Genomic DNA, 17,872 nt, shown 5'->3' with positions numbered 1-17,872 from the left:
ATTAGTGCAAAAATATTACCAATATTATTGGTGAAAATGAGCATAGATGAGAAAATAACTTGTAAAGGCATTCAGGGAACAAACATATAATATTCTCTGATGATCACTGTGATATATCACTGAACCTTTGCTAAATTATATAACAATTTTATTGCAAATGACTTCACCAAGCAGATAAAGGTCTCAATAAAATTTTGTTGAACCAAACAGTTTGGTAGAACTGACATCACTGAAAAATAAAAATAATTAGTCTATGAATTGTTTTTAATCAACCTGTTGGCCGCAGACATCTGTTTAAGCAGTATGAACAAATAAATATTATATTTTACATGATATATGCATTAACTTACTATAACAAAAGATGTTTGGCATTCATTCAAAGGAAAAATGGGAGGTCATTAGTCCTGTTTGCTCCAGATGTTGAGGTCAATGTGAAAAGTCCATAAACTGAAGGCACTGCATGTGACTGGACATCCAGTGGCAAACCATACAGCAAATCACAATCAACTGAAATTATGACAGTGCATAAGTCTATTGTATTCATAATATCTGGCTCATTAAGCTCTTTCGTGTAATTACAAAATTAACTCCCCTGCTATGGCATGACAGGTTGAAATTTCTTCCTCACATGCAGTGGAAACCGGCTCAGCTGTTTCCGATGATTCTGGCCACCTGAAAGCAGATGGTATTGATGATTTACTCAGACTTGATGAAATATTTTCATTATGTGAACTTTATTATGTGTCTCTACCAGGACTGTGCCTTATTGAACGTGTTAATTAATCTCCAGTGTCCCAAAAGCTAAATAAATAAAATAATTCTCACAAAGAACTCACATATTCCTTTTAATTAAAGCCCCTTTGTCATTGCTTATTTTTCTGGATAATTCATTTGTTGATTCTATGCAGTCTATGGAGTATTGACTGCAAATTTAATTGGTTCAGGCTTTAAGGTTGTACATTAAGTAAACAAACAAAAGGCAATAGATTTAAACTATGTCACACTAACTAATAAACTGTTGTTTCAGTATTAAATTAAAGATAATAAGCAGTAGCGCACTGACCTATAGATCCGATCAGAGGCATGTTCCCTCCATCCCCATCAGTACAGGGTAGACGCCTCCTGCTGGGTGTGACACACTCCAAAAACCCACTAGCTGTAGAGCTGGTGATGCCCATACTGAAGCCTGTCACACCCATAGGTGTGCTCTCACCTAAGAGACATACAGAAAAAGCTTAAATTGTCATCTTATTTTTCTTATATGACTTACAACCTGAATTCCGGAAATGTTGGGACGTTTATTAAATTGAATAAAATGAAAACTAAAAGAATTTCAAATCACATGAGCCATTATTTTATTCACAATAGAACGTAGATAACAAAACATGTTATCATGTTTAAACTGAGAAATTGTACAATTTTATGCACAAAATGAGCTCATTTCAAATTTGATGCCTGCTACAGGTCTCAAAATAGTTGGCACGGGGGCATGTTTACCATGGTGTAGTATCTCCTCTTCTTTTCAAAACAGTTTGAAGACGTCTGGGCATCAAGGTTATGAGTTTCTGGAGTTTTGGTGTTGGAATCTGGTCCCATTCTTGCCTGATATAGGTTTCCAGCTGCTGAAGAGTTTGTGGTCGTCATTGACGTATTTTTCATTTAACGAAGCGCCAAATGTTCTCTATAGGTGAAAGATCTGGACTGCAGGCAGGCCAATTCAGCACCCAGACTCTTCTACTATGAAGCCATGCTGTTGTAATAGCCGCAGCGTGTGGTCTTGCATTGTCCTGTAGAAATACACAAGGCCTTCCCTGAAATAGACGTCGTCTGAGCATGTTGCTCTAAAACCTATATATACACCTTCCAGCATTCATAGTGCCTTCCAAAACATGCAAGCTGCCCATACCTTAAGCACTTAAGCACCCCCATACCATCAGAGATGCTGGCTTTTGAACTGAATGCTGATGACACGCTGGAAGGTCTCCCTCCTCTTTAGCCCGGAGGACTAAATTTCCAACAAGAATGTCAAATTTGGACTCGTCTGACCATAGAACACTTTTCCACTTTGAAACAGTTCATTTTAAATGAGCATTGGCCCACAGGACGCGACGGCGCTTCTGGACCATGTTCACATATGGCTTCCTTTTGCATGATAGAGCTTTAGTTGGCATCTGCAGATGGCACAGCGGATTGTGTTTACCGACAGTGGTTTCTGGAAGTATTCCTGGGCCCATTTAGTAATGTCAATGACAGAATCATGCTGATGAGTGATGCAGTGTCGTCTGAGGGCCCGAAGACCACAGGCATCCAACAAAGGTCTTCGGCATTGTCCCTTACGCACAGATTTCTTGAGTTTCTCTGAATCTTTTGAAGATGTTATGCACTGTAGATGATGAGACTTGCAAAGCCTTTGCAATTTGACATTGAGGAACGCTGTTTTTACAGTATTCCACAATCTTTTTACGCACTCTTTCACAGATTGGAGAGCCTCTGCCCATCTTTACTTCTGAGAGACTCTGCCTCTCTAAGACATCCCTTTTATAGCTAATCATGCAACAGACCTGATGTCAATTAACTTAATTAGTTGCTAGATGTTCTCCCAGCTGAATCTCTTCAAAATGTCTTGCTTTTTCAGCCCTTTGTTGCCCCCGTTTCAACTTTTTTGATATCTGTAGCAGGCATCAAATTTGAAATGAACATTTCTCCGTTTAAACATTTGTTATGTTCTCTATGTTCTATTGTGAATAAAATATTGGCCCATGTGATTTGAAAGACTTTTAGGTTTCATTTTATTAATTTTAACGTCTCAACATTTCCGGAATTCAGGTTGTATTTTTAGGAAGTAAAACTGTAGAAGGCAAATCCATGGTACTGTATTTTGTGTTGTTCCTCATGTCACTGGCCAGATCAGGCACCTACTTTGTAAAAGTGACCCACCTTTGACAAGTCCTCGACTTGTCCTCATGTTACAGGCAAAATCCATGGGTGTGAAGGACCTTTTCATAGGGGTGTCAGACTGCAGAACAAAAGCGTGGCATGAGTTACATCTAACAATAGACTCCTCTGTATTTACCTCCTATTTCAAGCACTGTTACCACAGCAGGAACGTATCTATATCACTTCTTTGTTAGAGGTGGTGTCATGTTTCTACAAAGATACATAGAAATGCAGTTTTGGTAATTGGTTTTGTTCTACATTAAACTGCTGGTTACCTATAGCTATAACTGCATAACATCTGATATCACAATGACTACTCCTGACTGTATATGCACGTCGTCAAGACTTTTGTTTAATGTATGTGTTGTCATCTGCAAATTATGCTGTTTTCATCTACACAACTGTACTGTAATCATAATTGCATGGTAGATTTACTCTGAATGTGTGAGTAGTATTGGGTCGAGACAGAGACTCCAGCATCAGGGTGGGCTCTCTCAGAGGTGGGAGGTTGTTTACTGCGTGCATGACACTGGCAGCGCCGCCTCTTAGGATCCTTCCTCTGAGCTAAGAAATACAGAGAAAGATTACAGCTTTGATTGTGAAACCATCAGTGTCTAAATCAATGCAGACTGAATAGCTGTTTAACTGTTTAAAAAAATATTCCTTCCAATTAAAATTTAGGTATTATTTTTAGATATTCTGAATTTTCTGTAAAAGGGCAAAGGCCATGTTTACTGTTTTCAGTTTTCAGTGTCAAGTCAACCAGACCATGGAGGCAGTATGCCCTTTTCACCCATTTAAAAAACCCACTGCTATCTCTGTTTACAGAGATCAAAGTCCACACAGCTAGCTTTTCTTTTGTGGGATGCTGAAACACCTTTCTGTTTGTGGATTTACACTTAAGTTCTTTCCAAAACCAAAGGCAGCTGCTCTGCTGAAAGGTTTCAGATAGTTTTCACCATGTCAAATAAATTCAAATCTAATTCAAATGAAAGCTATGCAAATATTTGATCACTACAACACCCTGTTAACAGTTGTAAAAATTATTAAATGAACATTTATGAATTAATATAACCACTCCATCTGTCTGTATTTAAATTCTTTTCATTAACCACAAGTACATAATTGTGGGATATCATTAACCACGAAGGACATATATTCTGTCTGTAAAACCCAACTACATGAAGTCATCTTTGCAGACAGGATGTTCCATAAACATTTTATGTCTAATTAACTTCATGTATTGCCTGTTTTTTCAGGTTTTGAAAAGTCATAAGATGGCTGGTCAATGCTAATGTGTTTGGTTTCACTTGAGGTGTGAAGGTTGACACAAGGTTGACACAGACTTTATCACGTATAGCTAGTATAAGGCAGTGGCAAATGTTAAATCCAACAGATTATGTTTGTGAAATATGTATGTTTCATGTATATACACTACCATTTGAAAATCCGGGGTCGGTAATATTTTTTATGTTTTTTTTTCAAGAAGTCTTTTGCTCACCGAGCATATGTTATGAAAAACATAGTAAAAATATTAATATCGTGAAATATGACAATTTAAAATAACATTTTTCTATTTGAATATATTTTACCTGTGATGGTAAAGCTCAATTTTAAGCATCATTACTTTTCAGTCTTTAGTGTCACATCCTTCAGAAATCATTCTAATATGTTGATTTACTGCTCAAGAACATTTCTTCTTATTATTATCAATTCTTAACACAGTTGTGCTGCTTAATATTTTGTGGAAACCATGATATATTATTTCAGGATTCTTTGATAAACAAAGTTAAATTTTTTAAATATTGTAAAATTCTTACATTTTTATAGAAATTCATTGCATCCTTGCTGAATAAAAATATTAATTTCTTTCAAAAAGAAGAAAAAATCTTACTGAGCCCCGAAGTTTGAATGGTAATGTACTGCATGTATGTGTGAAAAAAAATAAATCAAGGTGGTGAGGGAGTAGCATGAATATAGTCTGCAGGCCACAGTGACACTGGTGTGGCTTGTTACCTGCACAAGCCTGGAAATAGGTGCATAGTATTCTTGCTCTTGAGACTCAGAATGTATCTGAGGAAGCCTGTGGCTCTGAACGGCACTCACCGGTGGAGAGGGCAGGCTTTCATTCACAGTGGATCTGCGAGAAACAAACCCAAGAACACATACTTACTCTAATTAGCATTCTGCATGTTTACCCATGCCTGATACCCCTGCAGGAGCTTAAAGCTACTTCTGTGATTTTTCCAAGTGATGACAAGGTTGAAAGTGTTACAGTTAATAAGGTTCAATGCAGCTTGAGGGACCAATTTAACAAGCATTTTTAAAAGAAGTCTGCATTTCAAAAGAAGGTCTCGGCCTGTTATAACGGGACCCCAGTAGACCCTGCACTGAATAATCTGCAGCCACATATTCTGAAAGAATTGCATCATGCATAAAGGAGTTGCTGCAACAGAACCACTCGTATCACATTCTTTATATAAAACTTGTGAGGATATAAAATGGTGCACTTAGAGGTATAGTTCACCCAAAAAACATTCTTAGAGGAACACATAAGATGAAGTCAGTCAGTGAGTTGAACTTAAGAAGTGAATCAGTATGATTTATTAACAAATCATTCAGACAAGTTTGTTGAACTATGAATTGATTCAACTGAAAATATCTGACTAAAAAGAAAAATTTGTTCACAATTTGTTAAACTGAACTGGATAATAACAATTGTCTTCTATAGAGCTGCTTTATAGCTGAATCAAGTTCGTTTTGTAAATAATGAAATCTGCAACATTAACACTGTTATTGAACTGTTATACCACTGTGCCCCAGTAAAATATTACTGATCAGTCCTTATGTGTCAGTGGGATTGATGTACAGTACAGTTTGTCTGAGAATCATTTTATCGAATCATTTTCTTTGATAATATTTTAGCAATCATCATACATGTTTTCTATCCGCTGTTTAAAATCAGAAATAGTGATGCCTAATTTACGAATAAATCACTAATTGGTCAAATGTGTTTGCATATCTGAAATGGATCAAGGTTTATTTTGATTCATTCAGACAGTTCACCCATGCACTGAATCGTTTGCAGCGGTTTCTCAAACTGGAATAGTAATGGGATATTTTCTAAGACAGAAAACAAAACGAGCGCTGACTGAGGTGGATATTTACCTACAATCCATTGCACTTGCAAATGTCTACCATTTGTCAACAACAAAGCAGCTCTTTACTACACGCACAGCTTGTGAACGACTCTGTACTGCAGGTAAAGAGGATTTATATTCATTAAGATCCAAAACAGTATTAAAAAAGAATATAAAAATAAAGGCAACCTTTGTGAGTGTGTGATAAAAGGCTAGAAAACCCCTGTTCAGAACTAATGAACTTTGCAATATTAACAATGTTACTGAACTAAACTGAGCTGAATAATGACATTATTATCTTTTCAGAGCTGCTTTGAGTTGAAATGTCATTTGTTTCATAATTTAAGGACATTTATGGTGAAACATTAATGGTGTTATTTTCTTATTTATTACTGTGAATCTGCTTTGAAATCTGTATTGCATAAAGTGTTTTATAAATAAAAGCGAAAAATGTGAAATGAATCAGACTTCACTACTTTTTTCATTAACTTTCATGATAGTGTCAACTAGGGAGAAGAACTAGGGTCGATGTCAATATTTTTAATGAGTACTGACTTTAATTTAATTAAGCTCCTCACACAAAGTTATCATATGGCTTTAAAAACTTGAACCATTATGCAAAATTCATGTGGACTACTTTTATGATACATCTATGGTGCTCTTTTGTTATTTTAAAGCTTTCTGTTTGTGTTCCACAAAGAAAGAAAGTCATATGGGTTTGGAACGACATATGAACAGTTCCTTTAAACTCTTTAATCATGTGTGCAGAGTTACAGCTCACAGTCTAGTTCCTCGTAAGATTTGGCTTCCATTTCCTGTGAGGTTGTGGTACATCCGAACCCTGCCACTGAGTCTGGGGAGTCTGCGCTGGGCTGCGGGTTTCTGTATGAGTAAACTGGACCCTCTTAGAGCCTGGGTCTTCACACACATCAACACGCTCGCTCCATCATCTGGGTCATACCTTAAGAGGAGCCAAGACAGATCAAATTGTAGGTCTTCATTTGTTTTCATATTGATTTATCTGCAGTTAATATATTCCTTAATTCTGCTCCTTATTAAATTGTCTTAGAAAAATAGAAATAGCATTTTTGTAGGGTTAGATATTAACTTTCCAAAATCCAAAAGACTTACAGGGCTCTCTCACTAAATCCCTGATGTCTCTGTTGCAGTGGCTTTGCTTGGATTGTCATAACACCATTTAAATTAATCTTGTAGGCACTTGAGTCCTGACAGAAGAAATGACACATTAATAATACGAAGACAAAGTAATAATCAGGACATGTTTTGGTAAGTTGTCATCTGTACATTATTGCTGCATGTGGACAGGAATGTGGTTCTGCTGCTGGAACCTCTGGACAACAGAAGATGATGTCCTTTAACAGGGAGTTGAGATGAAGGCGCTTGACTGGAGCTCTCTAATATTCTCCTCTGTGTTGCTCCATCTGATGCCAAGAGAACATTAGGGATTTAGGGAAATCACCAACAGTGCACTTAAGTGCTGACAGATTAAGAACTGAATTTCATTTTATCACTCCAAAATGCCATAGAGTAGCACAAACAGACAAATACAGTTCATGCTGATGCCTCAAGGATCCTTTCATTGTTGAGTTTTTATCATTAATAATTATTTTTAAAACATTTTTATGTATTGTTTACAAGCTTACACCCATTTGAAATGCTTTGACAAAGACAATTGTCCTGTGCTGATGTATTTCCTGTTGAAATTGAAGTTGAAAGTAAAGTTTGGGTGGGCCATATTAAAGCGTTCATCCATTTTGATCATGGTTTCCACAAAAATATTAAGCAGCTCAACTGTTTTCAACATATATAATAATATTAAATGTTTCTTGAGCAGCAAATCAGCATATTAGAATAATTTCTGAAGACTGATGTAAAGATGTTGAAAACTCCGCTTATGGGGTCTTAAAGTATACAAAAGCTGTGTTCTTCACCCATCCAGGATCAAATGATCAAACATGTACCGTTGGCTAATTCTACTAGTTTAGACATTCAGTAATTCAGACCCACCCGGGAGCTGTTTCGCCCAGTACTTGTGTAAGAGCTCCTCCAGAAGACCCACCACCTCCCTCCATATGTCATCAAACAGCTCATCTGCAACTGCGTCACGGATGCATACATGAGGGGATACCGGGGGGACCCCACCCCTGGGGGCCACGGATGAAGACTTCCTCTGATCCACCTCTTCCTCTTCCCTACAGTCAAAAGAATTATGCAAGTTACAACAAAATATTCCATTTTGCACACTATTAACAGTCCATTAATGGTGAATAAAACTGCAGAAAACAGGGCGTAACTAGAATTTAGATGACCAGTTACCGAATATCTATTGAAATGCAAAGAAATTTGATTCAGTGGAAGGTAGACTGGGGCTAGTTGTCACAATGACTACTGCATATCACAGTGAGTTTGAGATCAAAGATCCAGTTATTTGTATGTGTTTACTCACAGATTATTATTATTATTTTCCAAACTAAAATTTAAATATCATGATATTCAATATCATGCATTTAGTTTTATATGAGTATGTTGTCATATGTGTTCTTAATGTTATGGAAAAAACAATAAATTTTTACAATATATTTTTAATGACAATATACAGGTATGCAAGCTTAAATAATAATAATAAAAATAATAATACTTATATATTTTTGCATGTTATCTTTTACACTTTTGCTCTTTAATGAATTGTTTTGTTTTTCAATTATTATTTTACTGTTTAGATTTTGCTGGATAAAACAGCAGATTACATTGTTAAAAACTAACCGTTACTGAGACATATTGTCATAAAAGTGCATTTAATGAACAATATCTTTTTTCTAGGGCAGAGCCAGCTGAATTTTTTTATTTTTTTTTTAGAAGTCTTTTTAGAAGCCAAGAATTTAAGGTATGTGTATTTTGAACCTAAAAAGTAAAAAGTGTGACAACTTGCCTCAATCTTCCCTACAACTATGGTTTGTTTATGAAGGAAAAGCAAAAGCTATTCCTGCTTCTGTTGCATAAAAATAGAGGGGAAAGATTAATATTAACTTAGTATATTAAGTATATAAATCTTAGAAAAAAAAGTCTTAGCAGATAACTTGTAACATACATTTCTTTTCCATCATAAGCCAAAAACTCCTCAATGCTGCCCTCTGCTTCATACACCTCCTCTTTCTCAGTGAGGTCGAGTGAATGATCATAAAGAGGGGAGCTAGAGCTCTGGACAGACTGCTCACACCAAAGGCCCGGGGCCAGACTGCGGCCTGCTACATACAGCCTACAGGCACAGGGAGAGAGAGAGAGAAATGAGGGAGGAAGCAAAATCTCGCCACAGCCAGTCCAGACTGATAAATGCATCGCCTGTGGACATGTTCAGTGCAGTGTCTTCATAACATATTGCATATTTTTAATCAGGTGAGAGGCCTCCTCCTTGAGGGTTGGTTTTATGTGTTATATCAAATGTATAATGTATGATAGGCTTCAGTGCATATTTCAAAACAATAGAAAAGTGCAGTCAAGCAAAAAGAAATAGCTAAGCCCAGGAACCAATCAATAGCGTGAGTCCATTAATCAAGAGATAAAGGACCCCAAACATTTTTTTGTGAGATAAGACTGACCTTAAAAAGTTCAGGGGTAACTCCAATGATAAACATCATACTGTGATAAATTGTACATAATGACAAATTGTAGAAGAACATTAGTTTAACTTGAACTTGCATCTCTTCCTAAAATCTACATATATACTTAAAAATGGTATTATATTATATTATATTATATTATATTATATTATATTATATTATATTACAGGTCACACTTTATTTTAATGTATTATTTTTATATTATAGTTCAAAACTTTGAGAATGGTAAGACTTTTGAAAGAAGTCTCTTATGCTCACCAAGGCTGCATTTGTTTGATCAAAATAAAGTAAAACAGTAATATTATTACATATTTTTACAATTTAAAATAACTGTTTTCTATTTTAAAATGTAATTTATTTCTGTGATATCTCCAGCCTTCAGTGTCACATGATCCTTCAGAAATCATTCCAATATGCTTATTGGATGCTTACGAAACATGTTCTTCATATTATTGTCAATGTTGAAAACAGTTGTGCTCTTTAACATTTTTGCAGAAACTGTGATACATTTTTAAGGATTCTTTGATGAATAGAAAGTTCTTTTACAACATTTTATGTCTGTACTGTCACTTTTAATCAATGTAATGTGTCCTTGCTGAATAAAACTATCAGCTTCTTTAAAAACCTTGCTGACTGCAAACTTTTGAAAAGTAGCATATCTAATTATTTTCTTTAAACTAATTTATTGATTTTATGATACCTGACTTGAAGCATTTCATACAAAGGAGGTATGAAGCACACTGCCAGTAATCAAATAAGGTTGCTTGAAAAAAAATGTCTGACGTTTCTGTTCTTCCCTGACAAGTTTTACAGGCTTTTTCCGACCATCTGCACTGGCCCTCAGCCAGACAGACCTCCATCACTGCTCAGTGCCCTAAATGGAGACTCAAGAGGACTCATTAAGTCTCAGTGAACAACTATTAATTGGAACTACATATAAATCACAATTACATTCATTCTGTTTTCAGTGAGAGTTTTTTTTATACAGTTTAAATAATGAAAGAGCTGATAATATCCTTAATGAGCTGCTATATCCTTAAAACAAAGCAACTAATCAATAATCGGCATACATTTGCATTAACAGTAAATCTAATCCATGTATATTTGTTAATTTTTCTTCAGATTAATTTAGTTAATTTCATGTTATTGAGGGGCTCACTCGCTATGGTCTTCTCTTTTGTCCAGACAGCTGGGTGTGGAGAAGAAGGAGGTTCTGGCACTGGACTCTCGTCTGAAGATGTACTGAACACCCTCCTGTTTGGGAGGCTCCAACTGATTCCCTAAAATTCTGTAGTCAAGGATGAAGCACAATAAGACTGTATCAGTTGGCAGGGTTGTGTAAGCTTTAGAAATTATTTGAAAATTCCTTTTCAAGAATTGAATTTGCTGAATTTTGATTTTGATTTAAAGGGGATGAAGTAAAGCAATACAAACCTTGGGAAGAAATCTAACTTGTGAATGTTATAACTATCAACGATGCCTTGGGCAGTTTCTGTGAAGTTTTTATACAACAGTTCAAAATACGTTAATACTGATTAAGTTACTTGTCACCACCCACTAAATGCAGAAAACTGCTCAATATTTTTGTGGAAACAGTGATAATTTACTTCCCCAGGATTATATGATGAATAGAACTTTTTATTTATTTTTTGGAATTTTGAAATTCTACATTTACCTAACCCTTTCAGCCACAGAACAGTCAAATTTCTCTCACAAGGGAGCTGTACCTGAGATGAGGGGTGTGTCTGTTCCACTCCTCACACTCCTCCTGCAGGGACTCCGAGCGGCTGCTGACTCTCCCCTCATACAGCAGCTCATCCACAGAGTTAAAGAGCTGACGCACACGCTGTGTATTTGCCCGCTCAAACTCCTGCACGCAAGCCAAACCAAACAATAAACCACTCGATGCACAAAGCAAATAATCCCACAGCTGAGGAGATGGTGCATCTAGTGAAACATCTGAAACAGTTTGACGCATGCACTAAAAACAGGAAAATGGGAGAGTCTTTAAAATGATACACAGAACAATGCCCTGATGTCTCTTATTGATCTAGTGTTAGTGATCAGGTGCATATCAATTATAATAAATTGCAGTGTTATATGCTATTTAGAAATTCACTGATAATTCATTTTACTTTCCAATTCAATTCCTGAACAGAAGCAAATTTCTAAAAACAATAATGATATATTTTTACATGGCTCTCTGGACACTTGCAGGTCACTTAAGTATGTTTGATATAAATAATGTGTAAATAGTTATTACAATACATGCAAATACAGTTGTGTGATACATGTATGTAAATACAGTTATTTCAATTCCCTTTCCTGTCTTTCCAATTCAGCTTCCTTTGGAGTATGGGCAATTCTTAGTTCTTATGAACTTAACAGTAAATTAAAAAATTCATGAATTGAATGGAAGCTGATCCTACAATTCAGACCAGTTTTGATGAAAAGGCCACAAAACATCTGGAAGAAGAACAGAGACATTACATCATATCTCCAGGAGCAGATGGAGCTGTGCTCTGTGGAGAGACCGGGGCCAGTGCCTGGGCTGCCGGAGCGGGAGGGGAGGTGACTCACGGGGGTAGTGCCACCGGCAGAGGACTGACCACATGACGAGATACTACCAATGAAAAAATGAGGCATTCATATTACTCTGAGGACTGTTTTCTACTTTCAAATGTCACTAATACTCAAGTATGTTGTACAGCTAATACTCTAAAATAAGGTCTGAGTATTCTAAAACGAAAATAATGATTGTGTTACCTGAGACCACGGTTTGGGACCCTGGTGACACTTCTGGTGAACGGGTTGGGCACTGAGCTAATGCTTTTGTCAGGTTCGTTGAGCAGCTTTTTCCTAATGCATAATACAAGGGAATAAAAATGGAAAAAAGCTCAATTGATGCTGTGCACAGAACACAAGCTGCAGCGATGCATTCAGAGACACTGATGAAACAAAAAGCACAATAAGCATCCTGTGGTTAACCTGTTAAACTCCATTTAAAGCTATTTTAAAATACATTCTGCTAATTCTTTTATAATTATTATGCATGCAGCGTTATAACCTTGTATTATTTTAAAGGCTACATGTAACATATGCATAAAATGTATTAGTCTCACAGCAGGACCATTTAAAATGTACTAATCAAGGCTACTGTAATAACTTTGTTATGAAAAACATATCCACCTCCAGGTATCAGGGGGTCACATGATGCTGTCGCCTCCAAGCTTTCACTCTTTGTCTCAAACTGCCTCTAATCTATCTAACAATTATGTCATGAATAATTTAGACAGTACAAGATCAAAGTACAATATACAGAGTTGGAGTGTCACATTTATCACCATGACAACAAGAAGCTTTATTTATAAAAGTTTACACAGTGAAACAGAGAACTGAGAAATTATTAATTTATTCTCAATTGTTTTGATTCTTTTATAGTTTGAGGATTTATTGGGTCTTTTAAGATTCTCAGTATACGTATTTATTAAGATCTATTTTAGTAAAATATAGCACATGCTTGTTATAATCCACAAAAAATAATCATACCAAAATTTTTTTTAAATGGATTTACTGTACTTAATATTTGATCTTTCAAAACCAAATAACAGCAAGATGTTGCATCAGTGATAATTACAATGGAATTATTGAAGATAAAACTTGCTTAATTAGTACGAGTGACCTTGCTGATGTAACAAAAGACATTATCAAACTTCCAATAATGCATAATGTTAATGTTATGACGAGTTGTGAATGTTACTTCAAAAACTCCTTCAAAAATGCCATAACTTCACAAATAACTTACCCAATTACAATGAGTCCAGCAAGTCTGCCATGGCACGCTGCCCTGTAGCTGTCTGGGTAGTGCGAGAACACAGGAGGTATGGTGGCCAAAGATGGGGCCCACCCAAAGCCCAATGCACAGTGCATGGGTAAAATATTCCCCTACGGTATGAATGGCACCCAGCCCAACAACTTAAAAGTAAGACGTCAACATTCACACATACAAATCAGCCATTAAAAATGTGTGACTTCTTGTTTCCTCTGCAGGTCAACATGAATGTCCTCCTCTTCCCTCCGCCCTGAGCAGAGGTGCCTCTGATCTGTTCCTTCAGCTCCATCAAGGGAGTGTTTGGACACGCTACAGTGGCACAGCACAGGTCTGTCTGCATGAAAGTCCCCACCCTCCCCTGGATGACTCACAGGTGTGCACACCTTACCATCCATCCCAGGAGTCGTTTTAAGCAGGATTTTTTTCCATCTCGGAATATAAACATTCAAAAACAGAAATGTTTCTAACTTGGCATTTTTTCAGAATAACCAGCAGATATCTAAAAATAAATATGACTATCAACCCGATTACAGTAGGTTACATCAACAAAAGTAATTTTAAAGAAACAGCTGATAAAAACATCACAATGATCCAAAAGTGATCCACACCACTCCAGACCATCAGTTAACATCTTGTGAAGCAGAAAGCTGCAAGTTTGTAAATCCATCATAAAGACGTCAATCAAACCACTACTTCCAGCTAAAATATGAGTCCTCTATCCATAATATTACTTCCTCCAGTCAAAAAAAAATCACCTTGGCTGAGTCAGGAGAGAAATGTGCACAGATCAAGCACCATTCTAAACAAGTATATTGGTGGATTTTGATGGATTTTGATGGAAGAGGACAACAGGGGATTGACATTTTCTCTGGAGGAAGCGTTATTATTGATAATGGCAAGACGCAATGGTTTAAAGTTAAAATGCTTCAATGATGGATTTGTTTCTTATAAACATGCAGCTTTTCACTTCACAAGACATTAAAGGGATAGTTCACACAAAAATGAAAATTTGATGTTTATCTGCTTACCCCCAGGGCATCCAAGATGTAGGTGACTTTGTTTCTTCAGTAGAATGCAAACAAAGATTTTTAACTCAAGCTGTTGCAGTCTGTCAGTCGTATAATAGCACTCAATTTGAGAGTAAAAAAAAAAACATACACAGACAAAACCAAATTAAACCCTGCAGCTTGTGACGATACATTGAGGTCTTAAGACACGAAACGATCGGTCTGTGCAAGAAACTGAACAGTATTTATGTCATTTTTACCTCTGATCCACCGCAATGTCCAACTGTCCTGAGCGCGTTCACAACAGCCGGCGATTGTTTCATTTCTTAAGACCTCAATGTATTGTCACAAGCTGCAGGCTTTAATTTGGTTTTGTCTGTGTATGTTTTTTTTTACTCTCAAAGCCGTGGGTCCATTGACTGCTATTATATGACTGACAGACTGCAACGGTTTGAGTTAAATATCTTCGTTTGTGTACTGAAGAAACAAAGTCACCTACATCTTAGCAGATAAACATCAAATTTTCATTTTTGGGTGAACTATCCCTTTAATTGATGGACTGGAGTTGTGTGGATTACTTGTGGGTTATTGTTTTTATCAGCTGTTTGGACTTTCATTATGGCACCCATTCACTGCAGAAGATGTAAGTGATGTAATGCTAAATTTCTCAAAATCTGTTTCAATGAAGAAACAAACTCATCTAGGCCTACATCTTGGATGGCCTGAGAGTGAGTAAATTCAATTCAAATCTTAATTTTTGGGCAAACAATTCCCTTAAAGGGTCAGATCAGATAAAAAATATACAGTGTAATCTAAGGTCATCTAAGTCGCATACCTATATTGCAGTAATGCAGTAGGCTATTTATACAAAAATTAGCAAAATAGTTTTAGATGGGCCATGTCCACTCCCAAAAAGCATTTCATGTCAAGTACTCAGCTATTTCTTAATAGATAAAGAAGACACAAGGCCTCTCTGTGCACACAGGAGCACAAGCTGACACCACAGCTACAGAAGACGTAACGCAGAGAAAGGGGAAAACTAATTAGCGGCGGGTGAGGGCTTCAACGGTTGGCAGGGGTCAAAAAGGAAGCCCAGCATCAGTAGCAGCTCAGGTTTCTCCTACAGAGCAAACAGCAAATAATTTCAGCAGGTTGCCCGCCAGGGCCTAATGAAACATGCATGACCAGCATGGCAGCAGAAAGCCTCAGCTGACTGACATGGATTCTTTCTCTTGTCTGCCTTTTAGCAGCAAGCACAACGGGACAGTGATTTCACTCAGTCCAAGCCTGTCAAATGTTACACCATTCCAGGGTTCAAATAACATTAAACCTGACTTGTTAAAACATGTCTTGTTTGACATAATATCAAGTAATATATAAATATTTAGCTTAGTGTATCTAACTGTGTATATTTGTATGTGAATTGGGTTCTTGATGTTATGTTTATCTATCTATCTATCTATCTTTGCGTTTTATAATTTGGAAATTTGTGCCTTGTATGACAAAAAAAATGGTTAATGTTATATGTAATTGTATGGTATCTGTTTGTGTGGGGGGGAAAAAGTGTGGAAAACTATTCCTCATCAACAGTTAGAACTAATGTACTTGTTTTAATTTTGATGTTTTAGAAGTTTTTCTAAACTTTGATGTTTAGAAAACTCAGTAAAACTCAAAGACCAGTTGTCACTTGTTGCATATACAGTATGGGATATATATCCTATAGGATACTGGCACCCCAAACTAAACAAACAGACACAAGGAAGAAAGAAAGAAAGAAAGAAAGAAAGAAAGAAAGAAAGAAAGAAAGAAAGAAAAAGTTTGCTGTGGAGAAAACAGTGCAGCGTAACTCCACATTTTAATTGCTTAATGATACATTAGATAAAAACAGCTAATTTATTTTTAACACAACAATGCTCAGCTTGACTCGCTGAACAATTTCTAAGGCCTTATATTTCCATTCCACATTTATTCAGAAGACACTGTGCCTGGAAGTTTGTAGTCTTCTTTTTAAACCTGCATCAAATAAAGAAAGCTACACTTTTGCCTTCAATAATTTTCAAAATCAGCTCTAGTGAGGGACTTCAGTCGTAACTAAGTGCTGGTGTAGATTGAGCAATTAGATCTGCTCGTGCCAAAGGAAAGACTATACCCTGATTCTATGACATTAGTCTTGTATTAATTAGTTATCAAGTACTGAGCACAATTCAATTAAATACTGAAGGTTGTGCCACAAAAGAACACAGTTTTGACTGTAGGCTATTCTAGGTTTTATTTATGGTACACAGCACTAAATAACAGTGTTGCCCCTTATTCGTCAAGTGCATGTGTAGTAAACTTCTTAAATAGACAGAAATTCCAAAGACATTTAAATTTAAATAACATGGACATTCCAAACATTCAAAGAATCAACAGATTATTGTTCTAAAACTCCAGTGTCTGGCATGAAGGCGAAAGATAAGGCGCTTACTTGAAGCTGTCATCTCTCTCTCGAACCGGACTCATATTGTCCTGAGCTCTTCTTGTCCTCTTCCATTGAGGTGTTCGCTCCGAGTCTAGAAGAGACTTGCTGAAACCACAGCGATAATGTCTGTCAGGAAAGCCATGCTCGAACTTCGGTCCGGTAGAGCCGCCGCTCGGCTCAAGGCGCTCTACGGTCACCTGCATTACTGAACGTGACTGACAGCTTCACCGCGCTGATAACAGCCAGAGCGGTTGACGAGCTGTCACTCACGAACCGGACTCTGCAGCTATCTGCCATTAACATACCTTAATGACAACCACAGTGCAAATTCTGGAGAAGCTAATTGAGTTGCTCCCCTCAGCGGAAGTCAACACATAGGCTGAGGGGTTCTCAGAAGTGAGTATCTATTGTTTTTACACATACACACGAGTGTATGTAGGTCTATAAGTTTCAAAAGCGTCTTAAAAGAACGTTTAAATAACCACAAAAATTAAAAGTTAAAGTCAGAAAGCTTAAAAAGGCTGCGCTCACTAACAAAAGTCGAGAAGTAACCATGGCAACAGCTTTCCGTTCTGGCGCTTTCGTTCAGAACGATACATAAACAAAACATCAAAACTGTAGCCTAATTATTTATCGGGGTTTTTTTCTTCACAAAATTGGCATGTATATCCCAAAATGTTTAATTCAATTACATTTAATACACCGGTATACATTTACGTTACAAAGCGTAAAAGTTAACGGTATACTACAATAGTGTAAGCCTAGCCTACACAACTGTGGCCAGTGTGATTGTTACGGTCAAATCATTTAAAGATCCAAGACCCTCTGCTCTGAGGAAATAAAACAGAAATTGTAGG

At 36.7% G+C, this 17,872-nt stretch overlaps 1 protein-coding gene across 3 annotated transcripts; it reads right to left on the bottom strand.

The window, feature by feature from the left end:
* Positions 1 to 98: 98 nt before the first annotated feature.
* Positions 99 to 17,509, bottom strand: fam149a (family with sequence similarity 149 member A). 3 transcript variants are annotated; one of them, XM_058797364.1, is made up of 15 exons: positions 17,022 to 17,509; positions 12,482 to 12,574; positions 12,206 to 12,338; positions 11,443 to 11,585; positions 10,875 to 11,003; positions 9,187 to 9,354; positions 8,106 to 8,290; positions 7,383 to 7,519; positions 7,209 to 7,303; positions 6,859 to 7,038; positions 5,044 to 5,077; positions 3,373 to 3,501; positions 2,938 to 3,016; positions 1,064 to 1,213; positions 99 to 672 (listed from the first exon to the last, which is right to left on the bottom strand). In XM_058797364.1, the coding sequence occupies exons 1-15, from the start codon at positions 17,216 to 17,218 to the stop codon at positions 596 to 598; spliced, it is 1,929 nt and encodes a 642-aa protein (XP_058653347.1). In that variant the 5' UTR covers positions 17,219 to 17,509; the 3' UTR covers positions 99 to 595. The 3 variants fall into 3 exon arrangements, with proteins under 3 accessions (XP_058653347.1, XP_058653345.1, XP_058653346.1); XM_058797362.1 differs by having other exon boundaries at positions 4,954 to 5,077; positions 17,022 to 17,506; XM_058797363.1 differs by lacking the exon at positions 17,022 to 17,509 and adding an exon at positions 13,521 to 14,638 and having other exon boundaries at positions 4,954 to 5,077.
* Positions 17,510 to 17,872: the final 363 nt, after the last annotated feature.

The sequence above is a fragment of the Onychostoma macrolepis genome, chromosome 14 (genome assembly GCF_012432095.1).
Source record: "Onychostoma macrolepis isolate SWU-2019 chromosome 14, ASM1243209v1, whole genome shotgun sequence".
Lineage (NCBI taxonomy): Eukaryota > Metazoa > Chordata > Actinopteri > Cypriniformes > Cyprinidae > Onychostoma > Onychostoma macrolepis.
The sequence above is the reverse complement of the archived record's forward strand: the minus strand, read 5'-3'. Positions and strand labels throughout refer to the sequence as shown.